Below are 23,824 nucleotides of genomic sequence, written 5' to 3'. Positions count from 1 at the left end.
CCTCCACATAAGATGTGCCAGTGGGATCTCGGTCCGTGAAGTGTTCCTCGCACTGCCCAACAATGTTCTCAGTTGAACTCAGCTGCGCTCCACACAGCAGTCCGCACTATATAGTCCTTTCCCCTCCTGAGCTGCCTGACAGTTTGTCAGAATCTCTTTGAGGCAGCCTTTTACATGGCCTCTCCAAACTCCTCCCACACGCGAGTTTTTGCTTCAGATACGGCCCAAGCAGCGCTCCGCTTGGCCTGTCAGTACCTATCAGCTGCCTCCAAAGTCCCACAGGCTAACCAAGCCCAATAGGACTCCTTCTTCAGTCTGGTGGCTCTCTTCACCTCTGGTGTCCACCATTTGGCTCAGTAGTTATCAACACGACAGGCACTGACTCACTCCTCACACCTCACTATACGTTTAGGCACCAGGTCTGTCCAGCATCTTCCTCTGCCACCAACTCCCCACCAGGTGGTGATCAGTTGACAGCTCAGCCCCTCTCTTTACCTGAGTGTCCAAAACATATGGCCCCAGATCTGATGATACAATTACAAAACTGACCATTAACCTGCGGCCTAGAGCAGCGGTCTCCAACCTTTTTTGCGCCACGGACCGGTTTATGCCCGACAATATTTTCATGGACCGGCCTTTAAGGTGTCGCGGATAAATACAACAAAATAAAACTAGTACTGAAAAAAAGAAGATTTATTCATAACACACGTGAAAAGACCCAGGAAAACCGAGTAAACGATAAAAACGATAACAAAATAACACTGAAAACCGATAAAAACCCTGAAAACTATACATTTCACACCTGAGCCTCAACTCTCGCAGCCCGGTACCAAACGACTCACGGACCGGTACCGGTCCAAGGCCCGGGGGTTGGGGACCGCTGGCCTAGAGTGTCCTGTTGCCACATGTAACCCTCATGCTCAAACATGGTGTTTGTGATGGACAAACTGTGGTTTGCGCAGAAGTAACAAAACACCGCTCAGGTTCAGATCTGGCCGGCCAATTCTCCCAGTCATGCCCCTCCAGGACTCACTGTTATTGCCCACATGAGCTTTGAACTCTCACAGTGGGACAACAGACTCCTCATGTGGAGCCTCCAGCACCCTGCCGAGGGACTCCAAGAAGGACACATACTCTGAACCATCATTCGCTGATAAGCACAGACGACCGTCATAACCCGTTCCCCAACCCAAAGGCGCAGAGAGATAACCCTCTCTTCCACCAGGAAGATTTGAATTGCTCTTTTCTTCTTCACAAACAAAATTTAAATGTTTCTGAGTTAACTTAACTAATTAGTTCCTCTAATCCATCAACATGTCTTTTAGACCCCAATCCTGCCAGATTGCTCAAAGAAGTCCTGAGCATTAAAACCTTTACTCAAAAAGCATCTGTAGACCCAGCAGTCTTAGCTAATTATAGGCCAATCTCCAACCTTCCTTTCATATCAAAAATCCTTGAAAGAGTAGTTGTCAAACAGCTAACAGATCATCTGCAGAGGAATGGTTTATTTGAAGAGTTTCAGTCAGGTTTCAGAGTTCATCACAGCACAGAAACAGCTTTAGTGAAGGTTACAAATGATCTTCTTATGGCCTCTGACAGTGGACTCATCTCTGTGCTTGTCCTTCTTGACCTTAGTGCAGCATTTGATACTGTTGACCATAATATCCTATTAGAGCGATTAGAACATGCTGTAGGTATTACAGGTACTGTGCTGCAGTGGTTTGTATCATATCTATCTAATAGACTCCAGTTGATCCAAAATGTTACAGAAAGAATACTGACAGCATATTTCTCCTATACTGACGTATCTTCATTGGCTCACTTATAAATCCAGAATTGAATTTAAAATTCTTCTCATCGCATTGGCCTCATAATACCTTATCACCCCAACAGAGCACTTCGCTTCAGGCTGTGGTTCCAGGACTGTTAAACAGTAGAACGGGAGGTTTTCAATGTCACAACACTGTGTCTGTGACCCAGTATTTAGTATTATTCATGGGTTTGGTTCTTATTGTTCTTCGTGTATGTTAGTTTCTAGTCTTTAGCTTTCTGTTACTATGCCTTTCCATGTTGCACGTTTATGTCCCATCACGCTTGTCTCCATGTGTCCCCAGTCTGTCTCCATGTCTCCATGTGTCAGTGTCACGTCTGCGTCTTTATGCTGTCTCATGTTTCCTGGTTTACTTTGACAGTCTGGCTCCATACTCACTGTTTTCACTTTTCCTTCCCCTCCTTCTCGTTATGTGTGATTACCAGCTGTGCTCTTCACCTGTGTCTCATTACTCCCTTGTGTATTTAAGCCCTGTGTGTTCCTCTGCCCGTTGTCGCATCATTACCTCACATTGCTGCATGTTTCTCTATGCTCCTGGTTTCCATTGTTGTTTCTCGTCAACTCCTAATCTCTAGTTTCTTTGTTTCTAGTTTTCTAGTTTCCTGGGTTCTTGGTTTCCTAGTTTCTAGGTGTTATGCTTTGTTTCTTGTATGTAGTATTTGAGTTTTTCACAGCGCAATAAAGCTGCCTCCTTTAGTTCATCCCCACGTGTCTCGAGTCCTGCATTTGGGTCCTACATCCTGCCTGCCACAAGACTAAGCATGACATTGAGACCCCTGTTCTGTGATAGCAGCTCGCACTTTGGATTCAGGAGACAGACATCTTCTCTACTTTTACGATTGGGTTTAAACCTTTCATTTTTGATAAAACTTTAGGTTAGGCCTGGATTAGGTGACCTTCAACCCTCCTTTAGTTACACTGCAATAGGCCTATGCTGTTAGGTGCATCCTATGATGCACTGTTTCCAGTGTTGGGGAGTAACGGAATACATGTACCGCCGTTACATATTTAAAATACAAAATATGAGTAACTGTATTCCGTTACTGTTTAAAAAGGTGGTATTTAGAATACAGTTACTTTGTTGAAATAAATGGATTACACGGCGGTACTTCCCTGTTTCATATTGTGGCGGGTCAGGACTGTTTGGGTTTTGTTTGACAGCTACGTTCTGTTGTTCCAGGCGGCAGCGTTACGGTTGCCATGGTTACAGGGTGACGCTCTCTCTGCGTGTTTCCTGGTGAGAGAGGCCTTTTTGTTGTTGTTGTGCTAAGCTAACAGGCAGAATGCTACAGGTATACCTCTAAAGAATGTAGCATCATGGGCAGTGTAGTCCGTGCTGCAGGGAGAATGGACAGCCATACACGTTATGTGTCTGTGAGCGAGGGAGGGAGAAAAAGGAAAAGTACGAGCTGTCATCGAGCAGAAACGGGAGCTGGAAGCATGTAAATATAATAATAACCACTGCAGCCAAGAAGAGAGCCTGACGAGCCCAGCTGTAAGTAAGCTATTAAGACTCGACTGTACACCGTGTTCGTGTTTTCCTCTGAAACAATAAGTTCTGTTGGAGCAGCCTTTCAACGCCTCTCTCTGTCTCTGCTAGCAAAGTTGACCCAGACAACAAAGTAAAGCTAGTTTTCAGCTACGAGCCGACACAGAACCCACCGTATTAGCCAGAGGTCCCTTTACTACGGTTCAGAGCCGCGGACCTTCAGTAACAGTAATAAATCACAGCAATAGTACATTCATGTAGTTGTAAACAGCATGATAATATATTAAGTAATCCAAAGTATTCAGAATACGTTACTCTCATTGAGTAACGTAACGGAATACGTTACAGAATACATTTTGGGGCATGTAATCTGTAATCTGTAATGGAATACATTTAAAAGTAACCTTCCCAACACTGCTGTTTCCTTTGAATTCATCATTTTACTCACTATGTGCTTACACATCACTCTGAATGTAATCATTAGTTATTATTAATCTCTGGCTCTTTTCCACACCATGTTTTGGTTCTGTCTTTCTCCCCTCACAACCAAGCAGTTGTGCCAGATGGCCCCGCCCCTCCCTGACTCTGGTTCTGCTGGAGGTTTCTTCCTGTGCAAAGGGAGTTTTTCCTTCCCACTGCCACCAAAGCTCTTGCTCATGCTCGTAGGATTGTTGGGGTTTTCTCTGTTTTATCTCTATTTGTGGACACCTCAAGACAATGGTTGTGGTGATTTAACACTATATAAATAAAACTGAAATGAAGTGAACAGAACTATGCGCACGTACGCGTGTACACACAAACACACACACAAACACACACGTATATAATGACATGAACATCTAAGTCCTGTGTTTCCACCTTTCTTCAGTGTGACTCCAGCTGTTTCCCATATTTGTGTGATCAGCGTGACACCTCTCTGGCTTTTCTGATTCAGACCTGAAGCTCTCTCATCTGTCCTTTATGTCTTTTTCTCCTCTCTATCTTCCCCTGTTTGTTTCATCATCTTACTTCTGGACGTCCTTCTTTTGTTGCTTGATTTTTCAACCCCACCTCCTGGCCACTGCAGGGTTTTGGGTTTGTAACATTTGAAACCAGTGCAGATGCTGACCATGCACGGGAGAAACTAAATGGTACAATCGTAGAGGGACGAAAAATAGAGGTGCTTCCTGTCTCCCTTTACTCCTTTCCCCCTCTTCTGCTGTTCCCCTTCTCCTCCCCTTGAATCTCTTTCCCTTTTTCGCTTGCCTAATATTTCCTGACATACTCCCCACTTTCCTCACTTACTCCACCCCTTTCTTCTTTTCTTTCATCATTTCCTCCACCTCTCTCCCTGCCTGCTGCACCTTGAACGCTGCATGCTGAACCTGATCCGTAAGTGTGCGTGTGTGAGAAAGACACGATTCAGCACTGTGGTAGTGTTTTTGATGCATTTGCCTCCTCTCACGTATACTTGAGCCTGTGCCATGTGCATGAGTTTTTTCTTTGTTTTATGTGTTTGTGTTTTATTTAAGTTAGAAATATGTATTTTACAGTATTTTCCCACTGCTAGTCCTTTGCTCCTTGTTAAAACTATTCTCCGGTAGTTCCTTATCCTTGGCACCTCAAGTTTAAGTTTCACAGTCTTTCCACGCTTTATAATTTTCCGTTTTAAAATATTTAAGACTAATGTCTAAACAGGAAGTTCTTCTAGTTTGAAAATACTGACTTGGAAAATCTGTCTGTTTACATCCAGTTTGTTGCAAATACTTGTAACTGATATTCGGGCAGTTGCATGAAGGGTGTACTCTGCTGAGGGCGAGTTCAACTTGTTATGCTCTTAGATAGAAACGGGACCAGGTAAAAATAAATCACAGATGATATTCAGGCTTTAATCTTCTTCCCTGTCATTACAGTTTTCTCTGAACTAGAAGATACATAATGAAACAACCACAGATTACTGTAATGTGTATAATGCCAGCACTGAGTCAGAAACTTCCGTTTTCTTCAGAATCAGTTTTCAGGGCTGAACTTGTCCAGCATTACAGGTTTGGTTGTGTGGAGCAGCCTAATACTGTTCAGACAGTCAGATGCATGTGATCAGTTGACAGGTTAGTGGGGATAGAACGGGACTAATCTCCGTATTCATAAGTGCGCTCTTCATTAACGCGAGTTATATCCTTCTACAGGAATATAAGTCAGATGTTGTTTAGTATTACAAAGCAGTGGAATTAGCAGCATGCAGATCAGAGAAACAGGAACAGTAACATTATTATGGAAACTGCATTTTGAAACATAAATAATCCCAAAATATTTTAAGATATGACACTGAAACAACAATTTGTTTTATAAATTTTTCTCCCTGTTGTATTTTTTCTTTTTCTTTATCTGATGTTGAATGTTATGATTGATTCTTTCTATTAGACTGAGTGCATGTACCCTCACTTGTTGAATTGACAAAATACCAGCATTGCATGGAGAGTGGTTTTATTAGCAGTTATTAATTGTAAGCGTTTTGCTTTTGTGTATGTTTAATTTTGTGTATCTTACACTGTCTTATTATACACCTTTTTTGTCTGCTGACAGGTGAACAACGCCACCGCCAGAGTAATGACCAACAAAAAGATGGCAAACCCTTACACAAATGGTAAAGTTTCCATTCATGTTTTTACCACTCTCACTCTCAGTTGTCTGTATTTTCTTCACTGTTTTTAACAAGAAACGTTTTGAGCTGTTTAAGAGGAGAAGTAAACAATTAGCCTTCCATAGACTAAGCTTGAGTGGACTGAAGGTTAAATGATACAGATAGGCACCAGATTGTGCCTTAATGCCAAACTGATTAACATTTGATTAATGAAACCAGTATTTGTCAGGAGGCATTTTGCATTAAACCAAACACAAATAGCAAACTGAAATCTAAGGCACGTATGGACGGTAAAAAGGTAAAAGAAGAGAGCAGCAAAGAGAAAGGGCCATCAGAGCTGAGAGGAGCGATTTCAAGTAGAAGGAGAATGTGGTACACAGCATGATGCTGTGATAGATGACACAGTGAATGGATAAAGGAATAGAGCCAATAAAAGAGCCAGGACTCATTCGTAAACAGGGAGAGAAGGGCCTGCAGAGTACATGCTTCTCTCCTCCATCCCTCACACACACGTTTGTGATGATGGAAGGAGAAAGCACTGAAAAGAAAGCAGATAATGGGGGGGGGGGGGGGGGGGGGGGGGGGTCAGACGTGTTACTATCTACAGATACACCACACCTCTGTCCTATTAGTGCAGAGCCATAGAGAGTGAGCCCTGACATCACGCATCTTTATTGGTAGTCTCTTCAGTCTGTCACCTCAAAGTCTTTTGCTATCAAGCCCACTTCACATTTACCATCAATATGTGTGGCTTTGGATCACCATGTGTACAGACACGTCCAGCATGTATGCTGGGGCGGTGGTGGAGGTGGGGTTTGCACAGTGTTTGTCTAGATCACAGGTGTCAAACTCCAGCTCGAGGGCGTCCTGAAACTTCTGCATGTGTCCCTGCAGCAACACATCTAATTAAATTAGTGGGTCATTTAGAAGACTGTAGACTCTGCATGCTGAGGTGACCACGTTACAGCAGCTCATCACTGAATGAACACGGTGCAATAAAAGTACATTTTCCAAACACTTAACATTTACTTAAATGTATTTAAATTTACTTGAGTAGGGTTAGGGGTTGGCACTGCAGCATGACCTACTAATATTGTTCGAGGACTGGAGTTTGACACCTTTGCTCTAGAGGACCATCCACTGTTTGTAAAGTCTACAGTTTGATCAGATGCATCAGAGGGGTCAGATCACTCATGCATCATCAATCAATGCATCTCATCAATCATGCATCAGATCACTATCTTATTCAAGGATATTTGGGGGCAGCCAGGGTTTGAACCAGCAACCTCATCTACTTTCTGCGCTACAATCAGTCACCCTCAATGTCTTTTTTTTAGCAAATTAACTTTGTGTACAATAATTACTTTTTCTTTTTTCATTAGGAACATGAAAGAAAGATGACATTTGTGATAAAGAAAGATAAAGAAGAGAAAAATTTACCAAGAGTTACCGAGTTAACTGATTGTTTATCACCTTACACCATATAAAGAACACTTAAAATGCTGCCATCTGGAGGCAGAGTGATAATGTTTATGACAGTCCAGATAAGAGAGTTCACTATACAATCCATCCATCCATTTCTACTCCATGTTTGGATCACAGGGACAGCAAACAGGGAAGTCCATCTCCCTCTCACCTCCTCCAGCTCAAACGGGAAGCTGCTGATTCCAAAGCCAGCGAGAGTTATGGTAGTCCCAGTAGGATCCCAGTAGGACATGGCACTTAGGAGGTGCCAGGGAAGATTGTCTGGTCAGATCCCCAAACAGCTGCACTGTTTAAGTCCCTCCATAACGACTGAACTCATCACACTCTTGCTAAGAAAGAGCTCAGCCACTCTTTAATCTGAAATCTAATTTTTTTGGCCACTTTCCAAAGCTGTCATGGTCCGTGGATCACTGACTCAGATTTTTGAGTTTTTGGGATGTTTTAGGTTTTTTCTCATTTTTGATTGTTTTTGTAGTGCTCCTGTTCTATTGGTTCGTTTTATGTTTGAGCTCCACAGTCTTCGGTTCATGGTCTTTATTCCTGGTGCCTCTCAGTTGTATTATCCATTTACCTGCTGTGTATACAGCATGTTGTCTGAGTCTTCCTTTGCTCTCCCTCTTGTATCCCTGTGTCCTCCAAGTTTTCCCTCAGAGTTTCCACGTTTTTCTAGTTCCAAGTTCTGAGTTTCTTCCTTTTCTGAGTATTCGTATTTTGCATTTCTTTTAGAGTTTCTAAATAACAATAAAGCCGTCTCTTTAAGTTAGTCTGTTGTCTCGGAGTCCTGCAATTGGGTCCTACAGCACCTGCCACACAGCTGAACAGCTTGTAGTCATTGTTGGCAGTTCGAATGTAGCTTGACCAGTAAATCAGCAGCTTCACTTTCATGCTCAGCTTTCTCTTCACCACTACAGACCAATGCAGTGGCTTCAGCTGTGGCCACAATCAGTCTGTCAATCTCCCCTTTCCCCTCACTCATGAAAGAAATGCAAAATACTTAAACTCCACTTGGGGTATCGGCTCCTCTCTGGCCTGGAGTGATGCCTCCGCTCAGACACTGAGCTATGAACCACTCAGGTGTGAGAGCAGAGAGGCCTCCACCTGGAGAAGGCAACAGAACCTCAGTCCTGGCAGAGTGTTCGCAGAAAGGATTTAACTTATTTTAAGCTGTGGTTGGAAAAAGACTGAATAGTTCATATAACGGAGCAAAACATGGTAAATAGACTGCTTCGTAAATATGCTATAAATGCTTTTCTAGTCTGCATTAGCACTCAAAGCACTTTATACAACTTGGCTCATTCACCGAAGCACTTTTTATTTCTATGGAAGTGCATTCTAGCTAACAGTCACACTCCAGTGGATACAAAGAACACCTTGAGGTTAGTACCAGGGACAACCTGCTCTGCCCCCTGTGCTCCAGCCAGGTTCCTTCTGTGCAGTACTGCTGTTCACATGTTTGACCTCATCACCATCCCAGGACTACCCACTAATCACTCCTGCCAGACATTCTTATTTGTCTTTGGTAAACAAATGGCTCCCCCTGATTGGTTGTTGCTGGAGCACTTCAGAGGCATGAACTCTCACTGGTGAAAATAATGAGTAAATCAGGCTAGGACACACACATAAACATACGCATCACCACCACACAAGACGAGTGCAATATTTCAGAGCAACACATTTGTATAAACGTTGCACATCTGCATAGTTGGTTTGTTTAGATTTGTTTTTATTGTCAGCAATTATTTGTTTTTATTGTTTTTATTCTAAATGCTGCGACCAGAGAGTTGCTTCTAATTCTGTTGAACATCCGATGTTTAATGACAATTAAAGGGTTGTGATTCTGTTTCTAATTAATGATGCATTTGCACTTACAAAAGATAAGAGCAAAGTGATTCAAAGGAAAAGGTTTGTTGTATAGCCCCAGAGAGGTGCAGCTTCATGCAGCAATGCTAACGTTTATCCTGTGTGTGGTTTTGCTTGCATGTGTGTCTCCTGTGCAGGCTGGAAGCTGAATCCAATGGTTGGAGCCGTATATGGTCCTGAATTTTATGCAGGTAAAAGAAAAACAATCATACAGAGATCAAGCATATATAGCACCAGCCACCCTTTTTTAATGTACTTCCTTATGTGTTTTTTTAATGAATGCTATATGTGACCATCTACCTTGTCCGCTAAATCCAATCTAAAGGTTTTGTTTCCATATATGCATGCCTAGCTGCATTCACTTAGTGTTGGTTTGGGTGTGTTTTGTATCTTGCATGTGCAATCTGGTATGTGTATGTGTGCACCTGTGTTTCACTCTTCCTTTAAGTTTTGGCTAACATATATATAAACCAGGGTTGGCTAGCAGCGTGTTGTTTTTGATTCAGATACACAACCGGTCAGATGTTTTAGAACACCCCAGTTTTTCCATTTATGGTATAAAGGTAGTGATGTGGTTTCTGCAAAGAAAGTCAAAGTGTCAGTGAGTGCAGTTCCCTTCACCATCAAGCGCACTGAGGTCTGCAGACCCAAAGACACGACTGAATCAGAGGACAAGTTTCTGAGAGTTAACAGCTTGTGTGATGGCGGCTCACAGGACGACAGCTTCAAGCAGCTTAATAGTGGTCGTAGTGAGCAAGTCTCAGTTTCAGCTGTGAAGAGAAGACTTCAGGTTTGACAGGACGAGCTGCACCAAGAAAGCCATCGCTAAGACGTCAGAATAAGACAAAGAGGCTTGTCTGGGCCATGAAACACCACCACTGGACTACTGAAGACTGGAAGAAGGTGTTATGGATCTCCAAAGGCTGATTCTGTTCATCTGGACGTAGCGTTTTGTGGCAGAAACGTTTTGTCACTCATCCAAGTGACTTCTTCAGTCTCAGCTGACTGCTGCCAACCAGCCCACTGAAGGAACAATGGGCTGGGAGGTCAGTTCCTTAATCATAATTATGCAAATTCTCATGACCATTGATCAACAACCACTTATCAATATCCATGAGTCAAGGAGGGGGGCCTAAGGTTACATCTGTCACCATCTTACAATGCTGTGATTGCAGCCATTCCCCAACTCTCTGTGAATGGGACTCATGGACACTGATCAGTGGTTGTTGATCAATGGTCATGAGAATTTGCATATTAATGATGAAGGAACTGACCTCCCAGCCCATTGTTCCTTCAGTGGGCTGGTTTCAGTCATTATGCAAATGTCCTGTTTATAAGGTTGAAACCTGCAGCTGAGACTGAAGACGTCACCTGATGATGACGAAACGTTTCTCCCACGAAACGCTACGTCCAGATGAACAGAATCAACTTTTGGAGATTTATTTTCCTGGATGGTTGAGATGCATCAAGAAGGTTTTATGGACTGATGAAATCTTTGGTACATCACACAGGATCTTTGTACGCCGTCGTGTAGGTGAAAGGATGGTTCCACAGTGTGGGTCTGAACTTTGGCATCAATTCTTCAAAACTATTTCAGATATATAAGGTATATAAATTTAACTCCGACTCCACATATTGCTATTTTTGGCAAACCACCAAACAACCTTCGTATCACAGCTATCCAAAATAACCTTGTTGCCTTTGCTTCTCTTATTGCCCTTAAAGAATTTGTTGTGTAAATCATCTCAGCCACCATTAATCAGTCTGGTTACATGACATCCTAAGACTTCAAAAACTGGAGAAGATAAAATTCTCTCTCAGAGGCTCGTCGGATAGATTTTTTACTTACTGGAACCCGTTACTTAAATACTTAGAAAAGTTACCAGCATGAGAAATCTCTTTGTAGTCCACCATATGACCGTGCACAAATTCTCCTGCTGATTCATGCCATCTATGTTATTTATGTTTATTGAATGTTGTAAAAACGAAAAAAAGGAGACTATCATTTCTATCTGTACCTATGTGCTTTATGACTGTCTGGCATTTGATAAATTAAAAAAAAAGAAATTCTAAAGCGATAAAAGAGTAGAATAGAATAGAATAGAATAGTTTATTATTATCCATACAGCAAAATTGGAGGTGCTCCTCACTGTGTGTGTTTCCTACGGCTGCAACTATCGATACATTTAGTAAGTATTGAGAGTTCTATTCATTTTTCGATTGAGAAATCAGATGAGAAATTATTATTAATGAGAATAATAAATATTCAAAACAGGAAAAAAACGCAGGTCTTTACAGTAGATCACAGCAGATGGCTCCGCCCCTCCCTGAGCCTGGTTCTGCCGGAGGTTTCTTCCTGTTAAAAGGGAGTTTTTCCTTCCCAAAGTCGCCAAAGTGCTGCTCATAGGGGGTCATATGATTGTTGGGTTTTTTCTGTATTATTGTAGGCTCTACCTTACAATATAAAGCGCCTTGAGGCGACTGTTGTTGTGATTTGGTGCTGCATAAATAAAAATTGAATAGAAATACATTTTCTTTCACTTTACATGATGTGACCATCGCGGTAACATTGCAAATGTGAGAGAAATTCTCGAATTTACGTGGTGAACACTCGGCACTACAGAGCCGTGTGTAAAAAGCATCACAGCAAAAAAATGTGGGATTTTTAATAATTGAGTTACTCAGGATACATGATGAATCGTTGCAGCTCTAGTGTTTGTGCAGAGATTGCTCTGCAGATCTGCAACGTTTTTTAAGGCTAAATTGATCTTTGTGTAAAATGCATTCATCAACAGAACACATTTGCATTTTGTTTTGCTAAATAAATTTAGAGAAAGACCACCTCCCATCTCTGTCTGTTCAGAGGCAATGGGACAACGATGGGCAGGAGTGGGGAGTTTAAATGCTGCTGGTCAGGAAGCAAAGAGGATGGTCACTGAAAAGGTTCATGGATGTAGTGAAGGAGGGCATGCATGCTTGGACTAGAGTGAGGTGGAGATGAAGGCAGATGATGCTGCCACAGCCCCTAGTTGAAGCAGCTATAAGCAGAAGAAGGACAAAAAGATCAGATCTCCTCTAACAACAATTACAGGATATTTTTTATTTTTTATTTTTTTCAGTGAGAATTTCCAGGACTGAAAAAGTGAAAACATCAAGGAAATGTCCAAATTTGCAGTTCATCTACCTGGTAAAGAGCTATAGACTAAATGCACAAGTGATAAAAATAACAACCTGGTAAAACAACAACAATAATAATAAAAATAATAAACATTTTGAGTTAACAGCTGTCTAACAGGTATGTTAGGTAGGTTTTAGTTCTGAAGTGGATCCAGACTGAATTCAGGGAGAACGCAGCACATGTGTAGAGAATCGAAACTATCACTGGGGGAAGCAAAATTCAAAGCAAGACACAAGAGACGACTAACTGTCAAAGTAAAACAGGAAATGACCCAGAAGATACCTACGAACTGCAGAGACCACAAAGTCACAAAAATGACAAAAAGGGAACTCTGGGAAAAGAAAGAATAACCTCAAGAGAAAAAACAAAAACACTGGAAATACAAAACTAGCAGTCTGTGCTCGAATAATCGTGACCTTTAGAGGAGCCCAAAACTCAACGAAACCAGAGTGAAGCTTAATTCTATTCCACTGCAAACATGCACACAGATCCAACACCTTCTTAAACTTCTTTGAAGTCTCCCTCCTGGGTGCTTAGTTGGTGAAGTGAAATTTAAATCTTCTGTTGACAAATCTACAAATCTAATAACACACAGACAGGCACTCAAACATCCATCTGGAACCAAACATTCAACTCAGGTCAATTTTATTTATATGAAACTGATTTGAATCAAATGACAACAACAGTCACCTCGAGGTGCTTTACATCATAAGATAAAGAAACTACAACAACAGAGAGAAAACCCAACAATCGAACGACCTCCTGTGAGCAAGCATGGGAAGAACCTCCAGCAGAACCAGGAGGTGCAGCCATCTGCTGTGATAGTTGCGGAGATGGAAATTCAAACTAGTAATAATTATAAAGCTTAAGGGCAACATCGAAGCTAAACAGAAAGCATTTAATAATAAACATGGACCAACATTATGAAGCAACGCCTGAGACCAGGAGGATGCTTTTACAACTCATACATTTATTTACTACTAAAATAAAGGCAGGGCTGCTGTTGATAAAGACCTCCACCATTGCATGTATTACATATCACATCATTAAATAAAAACTAAACAACAGCAATGGTCAAACATAGTGTAAAAATGGAAACATTCCTATCTGCCACAGAAGTTTTTTACAGTTATAGGGGGGAAGGACTTTTAATAGGGAGTGAACTACCAGAACGTTTTCTGTAATTCTATATTTATTTATTTGTGTTGACAGATTTCCTGCATTTACTACAGCAGCATATTTTCCTTAAACTGAATTAAATCTTTACACTAAAGTGGGCTGTGTGTGGCCCACAATGTAAATGACTTTGACATCACTGCTCTATAATACTTTGGCATACAGACGAGCAGAGAGGAGCATGTGTACCAGTCGTGTTTGTATACCCTGTGTATGTTAGTAAGTCAAGATAATTCACAGCCAACAGTCGTTTTGAATCTGCATATAATCTGCATATTACACCACCCTTTTCTCTATAAGGAAACGTGTTTTCCTCCTGTTATGTACAGTAAATTACCAGATTACTTTGAGAAAAGTTTATGGCTCTCCATATAAATTCAGTTTAGAGAGAAACTCTAAGTACTCTTGTCTCAGCCGTGAATTGTTCCACCTTTGGCCCAAAAGGTTAGAAAAGACTCTCCAACTTTATTTATTTATGCTTATTTCAGTTATATCATGGACTAGCACTGTATGAAGGGTTGTCGCAGCCATAAATGTGTGTTTGCACTGACATCTTGTGGTCTCACAGATAAATGATGGAATAAGCTGAAGAAGGGCCTGTGTGTGCTGGACTACACACACTGCTTCTTTTATTAATTTTAATAACATTTATCCCACATGTCCAATCCTTTACCTTTTTCAAAAACAATCACTTTGTGCTTTAGTTGATGGATTCTGCAGATGTTCTTGTAATACATTAAAAATAAAACTAAAGGCAAAAGGGGAACTAATATTAAAGGGAAAGTGGCTTACAGAATCGTCACTTCCTCGGCCCTTTCCCTTTCCTAACACATATTTTAGCACTTTTTAAAAGAGAATCCCCAAAACAGACATCCTCTCAATCTTGAACTCCTTCACATTTGTAATCTAAGGAGCTTAGAAAGAAAAGCATCAGGAGAGTCTTCTCCAAGCACAACATCCCATTGCACTTCAGACCTAGCTACACCCTGAGATAAAAAGACAAAACTCTCAAACACAAACTTAGCAACAAAGTGCACGTGGTGCAGTGCACTGACGAGTGCTTCGACCTCCACATTAGAGAAACCAAACAGCCACTCAGTAAACGCATGGCACAACATAGAAGAGCCACCTCAAAAGGACAAGACTCGGCTGTACATCTGCATCTAAAGGTGGTTTGAAAATGGAGTGAAAGAAGCATCTATATCCACTGTGAACGACCATCTTTGAACTGAGGCGGGGCTTACGACATCACATATCTACCTCCTAAAATCCAGTTTTTAAAAGCCCTTCAACCTCCACTCACATCTGCATCATCTGCTGCGACCGGTTGGGGTGAGAGAAGGAAGACAGGATAAAGACATGCTGTGAAGAGAGACAGAGGTTAATAACAGATATGATTCAATGCAGAGAGGTCTATTAACACATAGTGACTGAAGAAGAAACACCCATCATGGGAATCCCCGGCAGCCTACGTCTATTGCAGCATAACTAAGGGAGGATTCAGGGTCACCTGGTCCAGCCCTAACTATATGCTTTAGCAAAAAGGAAAGTTTGAAGCCTAATCTTGAAAGTAGAGATAGTGTCTGTCTCCTGAATCCAAACTGGAAGCTGGTTCCACAGAAGAGGGGCCTGAAAACTGAAGGCTCTCCCTCCCATTCTACTTTTAAATACTCTAGGAACAACAAGTAGGCCTGCAGAGCGAGAGCGAAGTGCTCTAATAGGGTGATATGGTACTACAAGGTCATTAAGATAAGATGGGGCCTGATTATTTAAGACCTTGTATGTGAGGAGCAGGATTTTGAATTCTGGATTTAACAGGAAGCCAAAACAGGAGAAATATGCTCTCTCTTTCTAGTCCCTGTCAGTACTCTTGCTGCAGCATTTTGGATTAGCTGAAGGCTTTTCAGGGAGTTTTTTGGACATCCTGATAATAATGAATTACAGTCGTCCAGCCTGGAAGTAATAAATGCATGAACTAGTTTTTCAGCGTCACTCTGAGACAGGATATTTCTAATTTTAGAGATGTTGCACAAATGGAAGAAAGCAGTCTTACATATTTGTTTAATATGTGCGTTGAAGGACATATCCTGGTCAAAAATGACTCCAAGGTTCCTCACAGTGTTACTGGAGGCCAAGGTAATGCCATCCAGAGTAAGAATCTGGTTAAAAACTGCATTTCTAGTATTTTTAGAGCCGAGTACAATAACCTTAGTTTTAAGTAACACTTTATCTTCTGCCACCTTAAAGGCCTGTGGTATGTAGGCAATTAATAGGGACTGAATGTTTAAGATTGAAGCAGATCTCTTTGTAGGAATGGGGTCTAAAAGTCACGTTGATGGTTTGGAGGAAGTAATTGGTGAAGTTAACTCAGAAAGATCAATTGGATCATAAGAACTTTATTACTTCATTAAACTCAATAGGTGCTTTTTATTCATTTTACTGCTGGTTAGGGTTAAAAACACAGCTGACAAAAACACTGTGACTGCAAAGGATACGGTGACTCACTGTTATTTCAAATTGAGGTTCTACAGAAGAGTTTGGCTCTGACTTACTTCTTATTGTGGTAGTCTCGCTCCACCTGTAATTTGTCCTCCATCTGCTTCAGCTCATCTCCACTTATATTCTGCAACACACACACACACACACACACACACTTTTACATAGCTTTAAATAACATCAAGATTTGTTAGCTTTATGAAAAGCTTTTTATAGAACAGCAAACTCTTTCTCTAGGCTAAATAAACATCTTTTAAATTAGTGAGATTCAATTTCCTCCTTAAGTTCTGTGTTTGTGAGCTTTACCGGGGACACAAGCACTTCTGATTTCTTGCTTTCTTCTGCAGAGGAGCCGAAGTCCGGGGTCGTACACAGTGAGGAAGCAAAACTGTTACAGAGATATTCAACCTTTTTGGAAGTAGATTAGTAGCTGCTCTGTGTTGGCACGTGGCATTGAAGAAACTAACAGCAGAGCAATTACACCCTTAAAGTCCGTTACAGCACTTTTCCAAAAGACATTTATTCCTGACTGTGTAACCCTTCATGCTAAAATTAAATGTTATTGATCCGACAAAAGGTTTTCAGGGAATACTGTAAGATGTTCAGATTGTGTGCCATATTTCAGATCAAGCTCCAGGATGTAATAAAGTGATTAACTGAGTCTATGATTGTATGTATCTCTGTCAGTGGCAGGTTTTCCATACCCCAGTGCAGGAGCAGCTGTTGCCTACAGAGGGGCTCATTTGCGAGGCAGGGGCCGCGCCATCTACAACACGTTCCGTGCTGCACCTCCGCCTCCACCCATCCCCACCTATGGAACGTGAGTTTTTGCTAACATACAAAGACATTGATGTGATAACAGGGAGTGGAAAACAAAAACACCTTCAAATAGAGCAGGAAATTGCTAGACTGTTTCTGTGTGTGTTTCAGGACATGAAGGCACTGAAGAAGAAAAATGTTTTACACAGAATAAATTAATAGTGTAAAATAAAGGAGTCATAAGAAGAAATAAAGGTCAAGAAGGCAGCAGGAGAGGAATGGTGCAGGCTGATCATGTCCACTGAATAAATGATTTAACCTGTGTGGTACAGGCACTGCTCCAAAAATGAGTTTTAATCAGGGTCAGTTCTGGGATGTTGATGTGGTCAGTTAAGGACCAGTGTGGGTTTTACAGGTGCAGGCACTCGATTTTTGTTCCTTTCTGTTTCTGTTCTTTACTAGTTTGTATTTGGCTCGGTCAGTGTCCATACTGGGAGCATAAGGCGATACCTGGACCGTGTAGAGGTCCTACAGGTAATCCTTCAGGATGACACATGGCATTGCCAGAAGGTTTGCTGTGTGTGGCCTGGCATCTCTGTGGGGGGTGGTATGCTATGTTGGGGTGGGTACCTATGTTGTTTGCTATGTTGAGGTAAGGGGACTCTTCTTCATGTGTTGTCTTGGCTCTGGGTGGGAATAAGAACCAGTAGAGAGATCCTGCCAGTTCTTTCCAAGTTGGCTCTCTGGCTCCTTCTCGTTTCCTTCTGTTCTCTTTTCCATGCATCGTGCTGGCTGCTGCAGTCCTGGGGTGTCCTCCCTGCCTTCAGGTTGGCACCTTTTGCAGCTGGTCCTCTTGCACCTTAGGGGGTGGGCCAAGGTGCCTGGGTTGTGCTGCGTTCGGGGCCCTTCTCTCTGGGTGCCCTTTCTTCATCTGTGGGGCCAGGATGTGTTGCTTGTGCTGCACTGCACAATGTCTTAAAGACATAAAGACCTGGATGGTCTTTATGTAAGACTGCGTTCTTCCATTTGTGCAACATCTCTAAAGTTAGAAATATCCTGTCTCAGAGTGACGCTGAAAAACTAGTTCATGCATTTATTACTTCCAGGCTGGACGACTGTAATTCATTATTATCAGGAAGTCCTAAAAACTCACTGAAAAGCCTTCAGCTAATCCTAACCCTGTGATTGTTGTTGATGATGTGCATACATCTCTTCATCAAAGTTTAATCACAACTATGCATATTTGACAAGTTCAATGGACTTCATTGGCTTCCGTCCTGTTTGAATCCAGTAATCAACTTTGGGATGTACTGTACTGTGATTTTCAGAGGATGAATGTCTGCACAAGTTATGTGAAGCAATCAGAAAGTGGAATCTCAAAAGAAGGCTCTTTGTAAGCCCATGCCACAAAAATGAGGCTGTTTAGAGCCCAACGGGCGGTCGTGTCCTGTACGGCCGTGTCCTGTACGGTCGTGTCCTGTACGGTCGTGTCCTGTACGGTCGTGTCCTGTACGGCTTTGTCCTGTACGGTCGTGTCCTGTATGGTCGTGTCCTGTACGGCCTTGTCCTGTACGGCCGTGTCCTGTACGGTCGTGTCCTGTACGGTCGTGTCCTGTACGGTCGTGTCCTGTACGGCCGTGTCCTGTACGGTCGTGTCCTGTACGGCCTTGTCCTGTACGGTCGTGTCCTGTACGGTCGTGTCCTGTACGGTCGTGTCCTGTACGGCCTTGTCCTGTACGGTCGTGTCCTGTACGGTCGTGTCCTGTACGGCCTTGTCCTGTACGGTCGTGTCCTGTACGGCCGTGTCCTGTACGGCCGTGTCCTGTACGGTCGTGTCCTGTACGGTCGTGTCCTGTATGGTCGTGTCCTGTACGGTCGTGTCCTGTACGGCCTTGTCCTGTACGGCCGTGTCCTGTACGGTCGTGTCCTGTACGGTCGTGTCCTGTACGGTCGTGTCCTGTACGGCCGTGTCCTGTACGGTCGTGTCCTGTACGGCCGTGTCCTGTACGGTCGTGTCCTGTACGGCCTTGTCCTGTACGGTCGTGTCCTGTACGGTCGTGTCCTGTACGGCCTTGTCCTGTACGGTCGTGTCCTGTACGGCCGTGTCCTGTACGGTCGTGTCCTGTACGGTCGTGTCCTGTACGGCCGTGTCCTGTACGGTCGTGTCCTGTACGGCCGTGTCCTGTACGGTCGTGTCCTGTACGGTCGTGTCCTGTACGGTCGTGTCCTGTACGGTCGTGTCCTGTACGGTCGTGTCCTGTACGGCCGTGTCCTGTACGGTCGTGTCCTGTACGGTCGTGTCCTGTACGGTCGTGTCCTGTACGGCCGTGTCCTGTACGGCCGTGTCCTGTACGGTCGTGTCCTGTACGGCCGTGTCCTGTACGGTCGTGTCCTGTACGGTCGTGTCCTGTACGGCCGTGTCCTGTACGGTCGTGTCCTGTACGGCCTTGTCCTGTACGGTCGTGTCCTGTACGGTCGTGTCCTGTACGGCCTTGTCCTGTACGGTCGTGTCCTGTACGGCCGTGTCCTGTACGGCCGTGTCCTGTAAGGTCATCCTAATGAAGTCCTTGCGAGTATTGTTTGCTTGAGGAGAATATCAGGAAATTTAATTACCTTTAATATCAGTTTACCAGATTTTGTCAGATCATCTATGATGTCATTTAGTTAGGACATTTTTCAGTATGAAAACCCGTCACCCTGTCAGTTCTGTATATTTCAATGTTAAATATTTGATATTCTGTGTCAACAGTGTGGTCTACCAGGATGGATTTTATGGGGCAGAAATATATGTAAGTCAAAGCCCAATGATATGCATTTATATTTCATTTCTGTGTAGTTGCAAGATTGATTTTTAAGCATTTCTTCTAATAATGACCAAATGGCCAAGACAGTAGTCTGGATTTGATGTTGAATTTTGAAGATAATCTCTTTTAATCTGTAATGAGAGTTTGAAATTGTTCTGTTTCTCTTCAGGGAGGATATGCAGCCTACAGATATGCACAGCCAGCTGGTACTGCTGCAGCTGCTTACAGTGACAGGTATGATATTTTCTCTTCCACTTCTGAATCATCATCTTATCCTGTTTCTAACTTTATCTGGTATGCTCATATGAAAAAGAACATTTTCATACAATTCTATGGAGCCCTGTGAAAAACTAAGCATAGTCCATGTTTCTTCTTCTATGGTTTGCCTTTATCTCTCTTTTACAACATTGCACAGATCTCTTAAGGTCCTGCCAGAGCAAACACCAAATGGTCCAAGGTCTGGACTTGGACTGGCTTTTGGCTCACAATTTTCAAGACTTTCTGAAATCTCATATACCGTGCTTATTAATACCAAGGCGAATAGTGCACTGTGCATGCAGTGGGAATGTCTATCACAGGACCGGGTTCCAGCCCTGGAGTCGAGCTGCTTGCACGTAATGTCGCCACTGTCATACACAGTAAAAGCTTATAAGCAATCATAAACCCAGTGTCTTTACTAAACATCAAACATGATGTCAGAAGTTGTGGTTTGGTCATGTGCTACAAAGCTGCCAACGAAGCGGTAAGCTAAACGTTTTCTCAGCCCTTTAAAGACATAGCAAGCAAGCAGCTAGCGTTGTTCAGCTATCGTAGCAAAGGCTATTAAACATCAATGACCATGTGCAAGGATTCTGTAGACCAGAACCGTTGATGTTTAATGGAAACATTGCCAAGAAGTGGCCCGTGTACGAGCAAGAATATGATATATTCATGGCAGCATAACTAGTGACAGCATGAATAAGCAACTACTGCATGACAGTGACTTAAGCAAAGCAATCGAAATGAGCTAAATATTCGAACAGACTGATCAACATACAAAAGCTCCAGCAGCCCCAAACGACAGCAAAGGTGGATAGTTTCATCACAAAATAAGTGCGACACGATCAGAACAGAGTCCTGCACATGCAATAACTAACTGCAACAACTGTGGAGGTGGCGTTGAGATGCAAGTGCCCAGCAGTGATGAGGAAATGTTCTTTGTGAATAGGGTCAATATAGACACTGTGAATCCCTGTTTTCTGCATAGGTATGACGTATTCCCCACTGTGTATATCAGTGAAAAACCAATACTGGTGGCATATGGAGGTGAGGAAATTCAAACAGCTGACACAGCTCCACTTTGACCCACTCTGCAGGCAAGGAATACCCACTGTACTTCTTTGTAGTGAAATGAGTCAACGACATAATCATTGGTGGAAGAGATATGAAAGAGCATGAACAGTATCTCAGAAAGGAACTCGAGCATGCGAGGGAAGTCCAACTGAGACTGAACGCCCTAAAGTCCAAATTCCAACTTGAGGAAGTCTGTTATGTTGGACATGTATTCACAAGCAAGGGCCTCAAGCCTGATCCAGCTAAGACCAAAGAAATTAATGAGAATTTCATACCAGAAAATGTCACAGCCCTCTGGTGCTTCTTGGGGATGATCAACTTTTTAGGAAAGTTCATTCCCAGAGTGACCTCTCAGCCCCATTTCATGAGCTAACACACAAAGACATTCAGTGGTGCTGGCTAAAGCAGCATCAAGATGCATTCAATGCTTTAGGAAAGAGCCAGTCCAGCCACTCTCAGCTACTATGATGTCCAGAAACCCATCACACTTACGTGTGACGCCTCACAGTACCGGCTTGGAGCTGTGTGCCTTCAGGTGCTCCGATCGCCTGCTCCTCTTGTACACAGACTGAGATCCATGGATCAAGAAAGAGCTTCTTCCTGTTGTCTTTGCATAAATTCAATGATTATATCTGTGGAAAGCAGATCCAAATCAAAACTTATCATCAACCATTAGTCACAATATTCTAAATAAAACGATGGTTTCTACAGCCGACCTTTACATGGAGGAAATGGAAACTAAAGCTCTTGGATTTTTCCAAAGGATAACACACACTGGTACAGATATGTGGATGCCACCTTAGTCTGGATCAAAACCTTTCACCAAACATGTTAGCTCAGTGGATAGAAACATACAGTTCACCAAGGAAGATACAAAGGATCAAAGTTTGCTGTTTCTGGACTGTGCTGTGCGCACTGAGGATGGAAACCTCAGCACTGAAGTTTACTGGAAACCCACACACAGACCAGTACCTGTTGTTTGACGCCCACCACCATCTGGAACACAGATGTGGGGTGATCAAGGCCCTTGTTGTGGAAATTTTAACACTAACCTGCAACATACCCATCTTGGGGGGGGGGGGGGGGGGGGGGGGGGGGGGGGTTACCTTCAGCCCCATCCTTAAAACCTTCTCCCTCACAGAGAGAATTATGATCTTCAACTTCTGGCTCTTGGCGAAGGCGGTCGCACTTTTCTCCTCTCCCTTCCCTTATCTTCCCCGCTTAGCTTCTGTGTCCTTGTTTAGTCTCGTCTTTTTTTTTACTCTTTGAAACACTTTCTCACTGTCGTTCTCTAAAACCTAAAAGAGGAATTATGGATTTGATCAACTGGTCCCTGAATGCCATTGACACCCTCTTCTCAACGAGAAGCCTGGGCTCGGGTGAGCCTGAGTGTCCTGGAGGTACTTTCCCTGCCGGATACACGATGGACGGGTGGACGAACTGGAGGGTCGTGTGGTAAATGGTAAATGGTTCTTATATAGTGCTTTTCTACTCATCTGAGCACTCAAAGCGCTTTACACAACTTGTGCATTCACCCATTCACACAAGCACATCTTTCTAGGTGTTTTCTAAGTAACATTCACACACATTCATACTCTGATGGATGCATCGGAGAGCAATTTGGGGTTAGTATCTTGCCCAAGGATATTTGGCATGCAGACTAGGGGAAGCCAGGAATCGAACCACCAACCTTCCGATCAGTAGATGACCTGCTCTACCACCTGAGCTACAGCTACCAGCCGGGTGGGACTGTCGATCGAGGACGCTGAAGATATCTACCTATTCGGAACCATGGTAACAGGGTTCTTGCTGATTGGAGCTGGCTTGGCCCTGGCTTGTCGAAGATTAAAGAAAGCGGAACCGGCTGTTCAAACCCCCACAAGGCTGCCTGCTAGGATTGAAATGATGGGACGAGTCGTGAGTTCTCAAAATGGGCTCATTGAACGCAGCACGGATAAGATCTTGGAGAAGCTTGAGGCTGCCGTGAACACTCAGAATAAGACCGCTGAGCGTAAATTGTATTACATCATGGAGAAGCTCACGGTTCTCCAACGGGAGATTGAGAGACCAGTGTCGAACAACAGCTTTGAAATTCACATGAGTTGTTCGCACTAAAGTAAAAACCACCATCACTTCATGCAGCTACCACTTCGGCACCACTTCGGTCTCAAGGCTGGAGCTGAACAACAACTCCCTGATAACGACTGTGTTTAGACTGTTCCTCCCCTATGCAAGGCCACCTGGGTTGGCTGGAAGACTGTTTACTTAGCCCGGCAGGGTGAAGGACACTGTCTCAGCTGAACTATGGACACATACACTGATACACACTCATCCCCCTCCCTTTCCAAATGCCTTCGATGCCTGTCCCCTCCCGGGGCAGATGGCGGGTCGACTGGACCAGCGCAGACATGCTGCAGGACCGGATGCGCCGTCTACACCGGCTCTCTCTCACCCTTTACCCGCCCCTGTTGCTTGTCTTGTGTTTCTATTGTGTATTGATAGTCATGTGCTTTTTGTGCTGGGGTGTTTTTTCTGTTCTCCCAGTAGGAGCTCAGTCTGAGTGGAGTTTTATTCTCCTGTTTTTTCCATATCAGCCTGTTCTATTTTTCAAAGGTAGCGAGATACATACACAATATAACACCAGTGAGAACTCCAGGTTTCACCTGGCCCAGCGAGTCGATTCAGCACTGCCTTAATGCAGCTAAGTGAAAGCTGCAACCCATTCCTTATTCTTGCCGTTGTAAATAGACGGGTATTTATCTGTCTAGCATTTTTCTTTGAGTACTTTAATCAG

At 43.2% G+C, this 23,824-nt stretch overlaps 1 protein-coding gene across 4 annotated transcripts in view; it reads left to right on the top strand.

The window, feature by feature from the left end:
• rbfox3a (RNA binding fox-1 homolog 3a) overlaps positions 1-23,824 on the top strand; it is a 497,652-nt gene that overhangs the window by 441,791 nt on the left and 32,037 nt on the right. For all 4 annotated transcript variants that reach the window (XM_087837000.1, XM_087836998.1, XM_006801633.2 and 1 more), the window contains 6 exons: positions 4,387-4,479; positions 5,883-5,943; positions 9,423-9,476; positions 16,823-16,955; positions 19,644-19,683; positions 19,868-19,932. In XM_087837000.1, the coding sequence (XP_087693126.1) occupies positions 4,387-4,479; positions 5,883-5,943; positions 9,423-9,476; positions 16,823-16,955; positions 19,644-19,683; positions 19,868-19,932 (446 nt within the window). The remainder of the gene's footprint in view (positions 1-4,386; positions 4,480-5,882; positions 5,944-9,422; positions 9,477-16,822; positions 16,956-19,643; positions 19,684-19,867; positions 19,933-23,824) is intronic.

The sequence above is a fragment of the Neolamprologus brichardi genome, unplaced genomic scaffold, assembly GCF_056152115.1.
Source record: "Neolamprologus brichardi isolate AB-2024 unplaced genomic scaffold, ASM5615211v1 NODE_ptg000038l+_length_1369362_cov_1, whole genome shotgun sequence".
Classification (NCBI taxonomy): domain Eukaryota; kingdom Metazoa; phylum Chordata; class Actinopteri; order Cichliformes; family Cichlidae; genus Neolamprologus; species Neolamprologus brichardi.
This window is presented reverse-complemented; position numbering and strand designations above follow the sequence as displayed.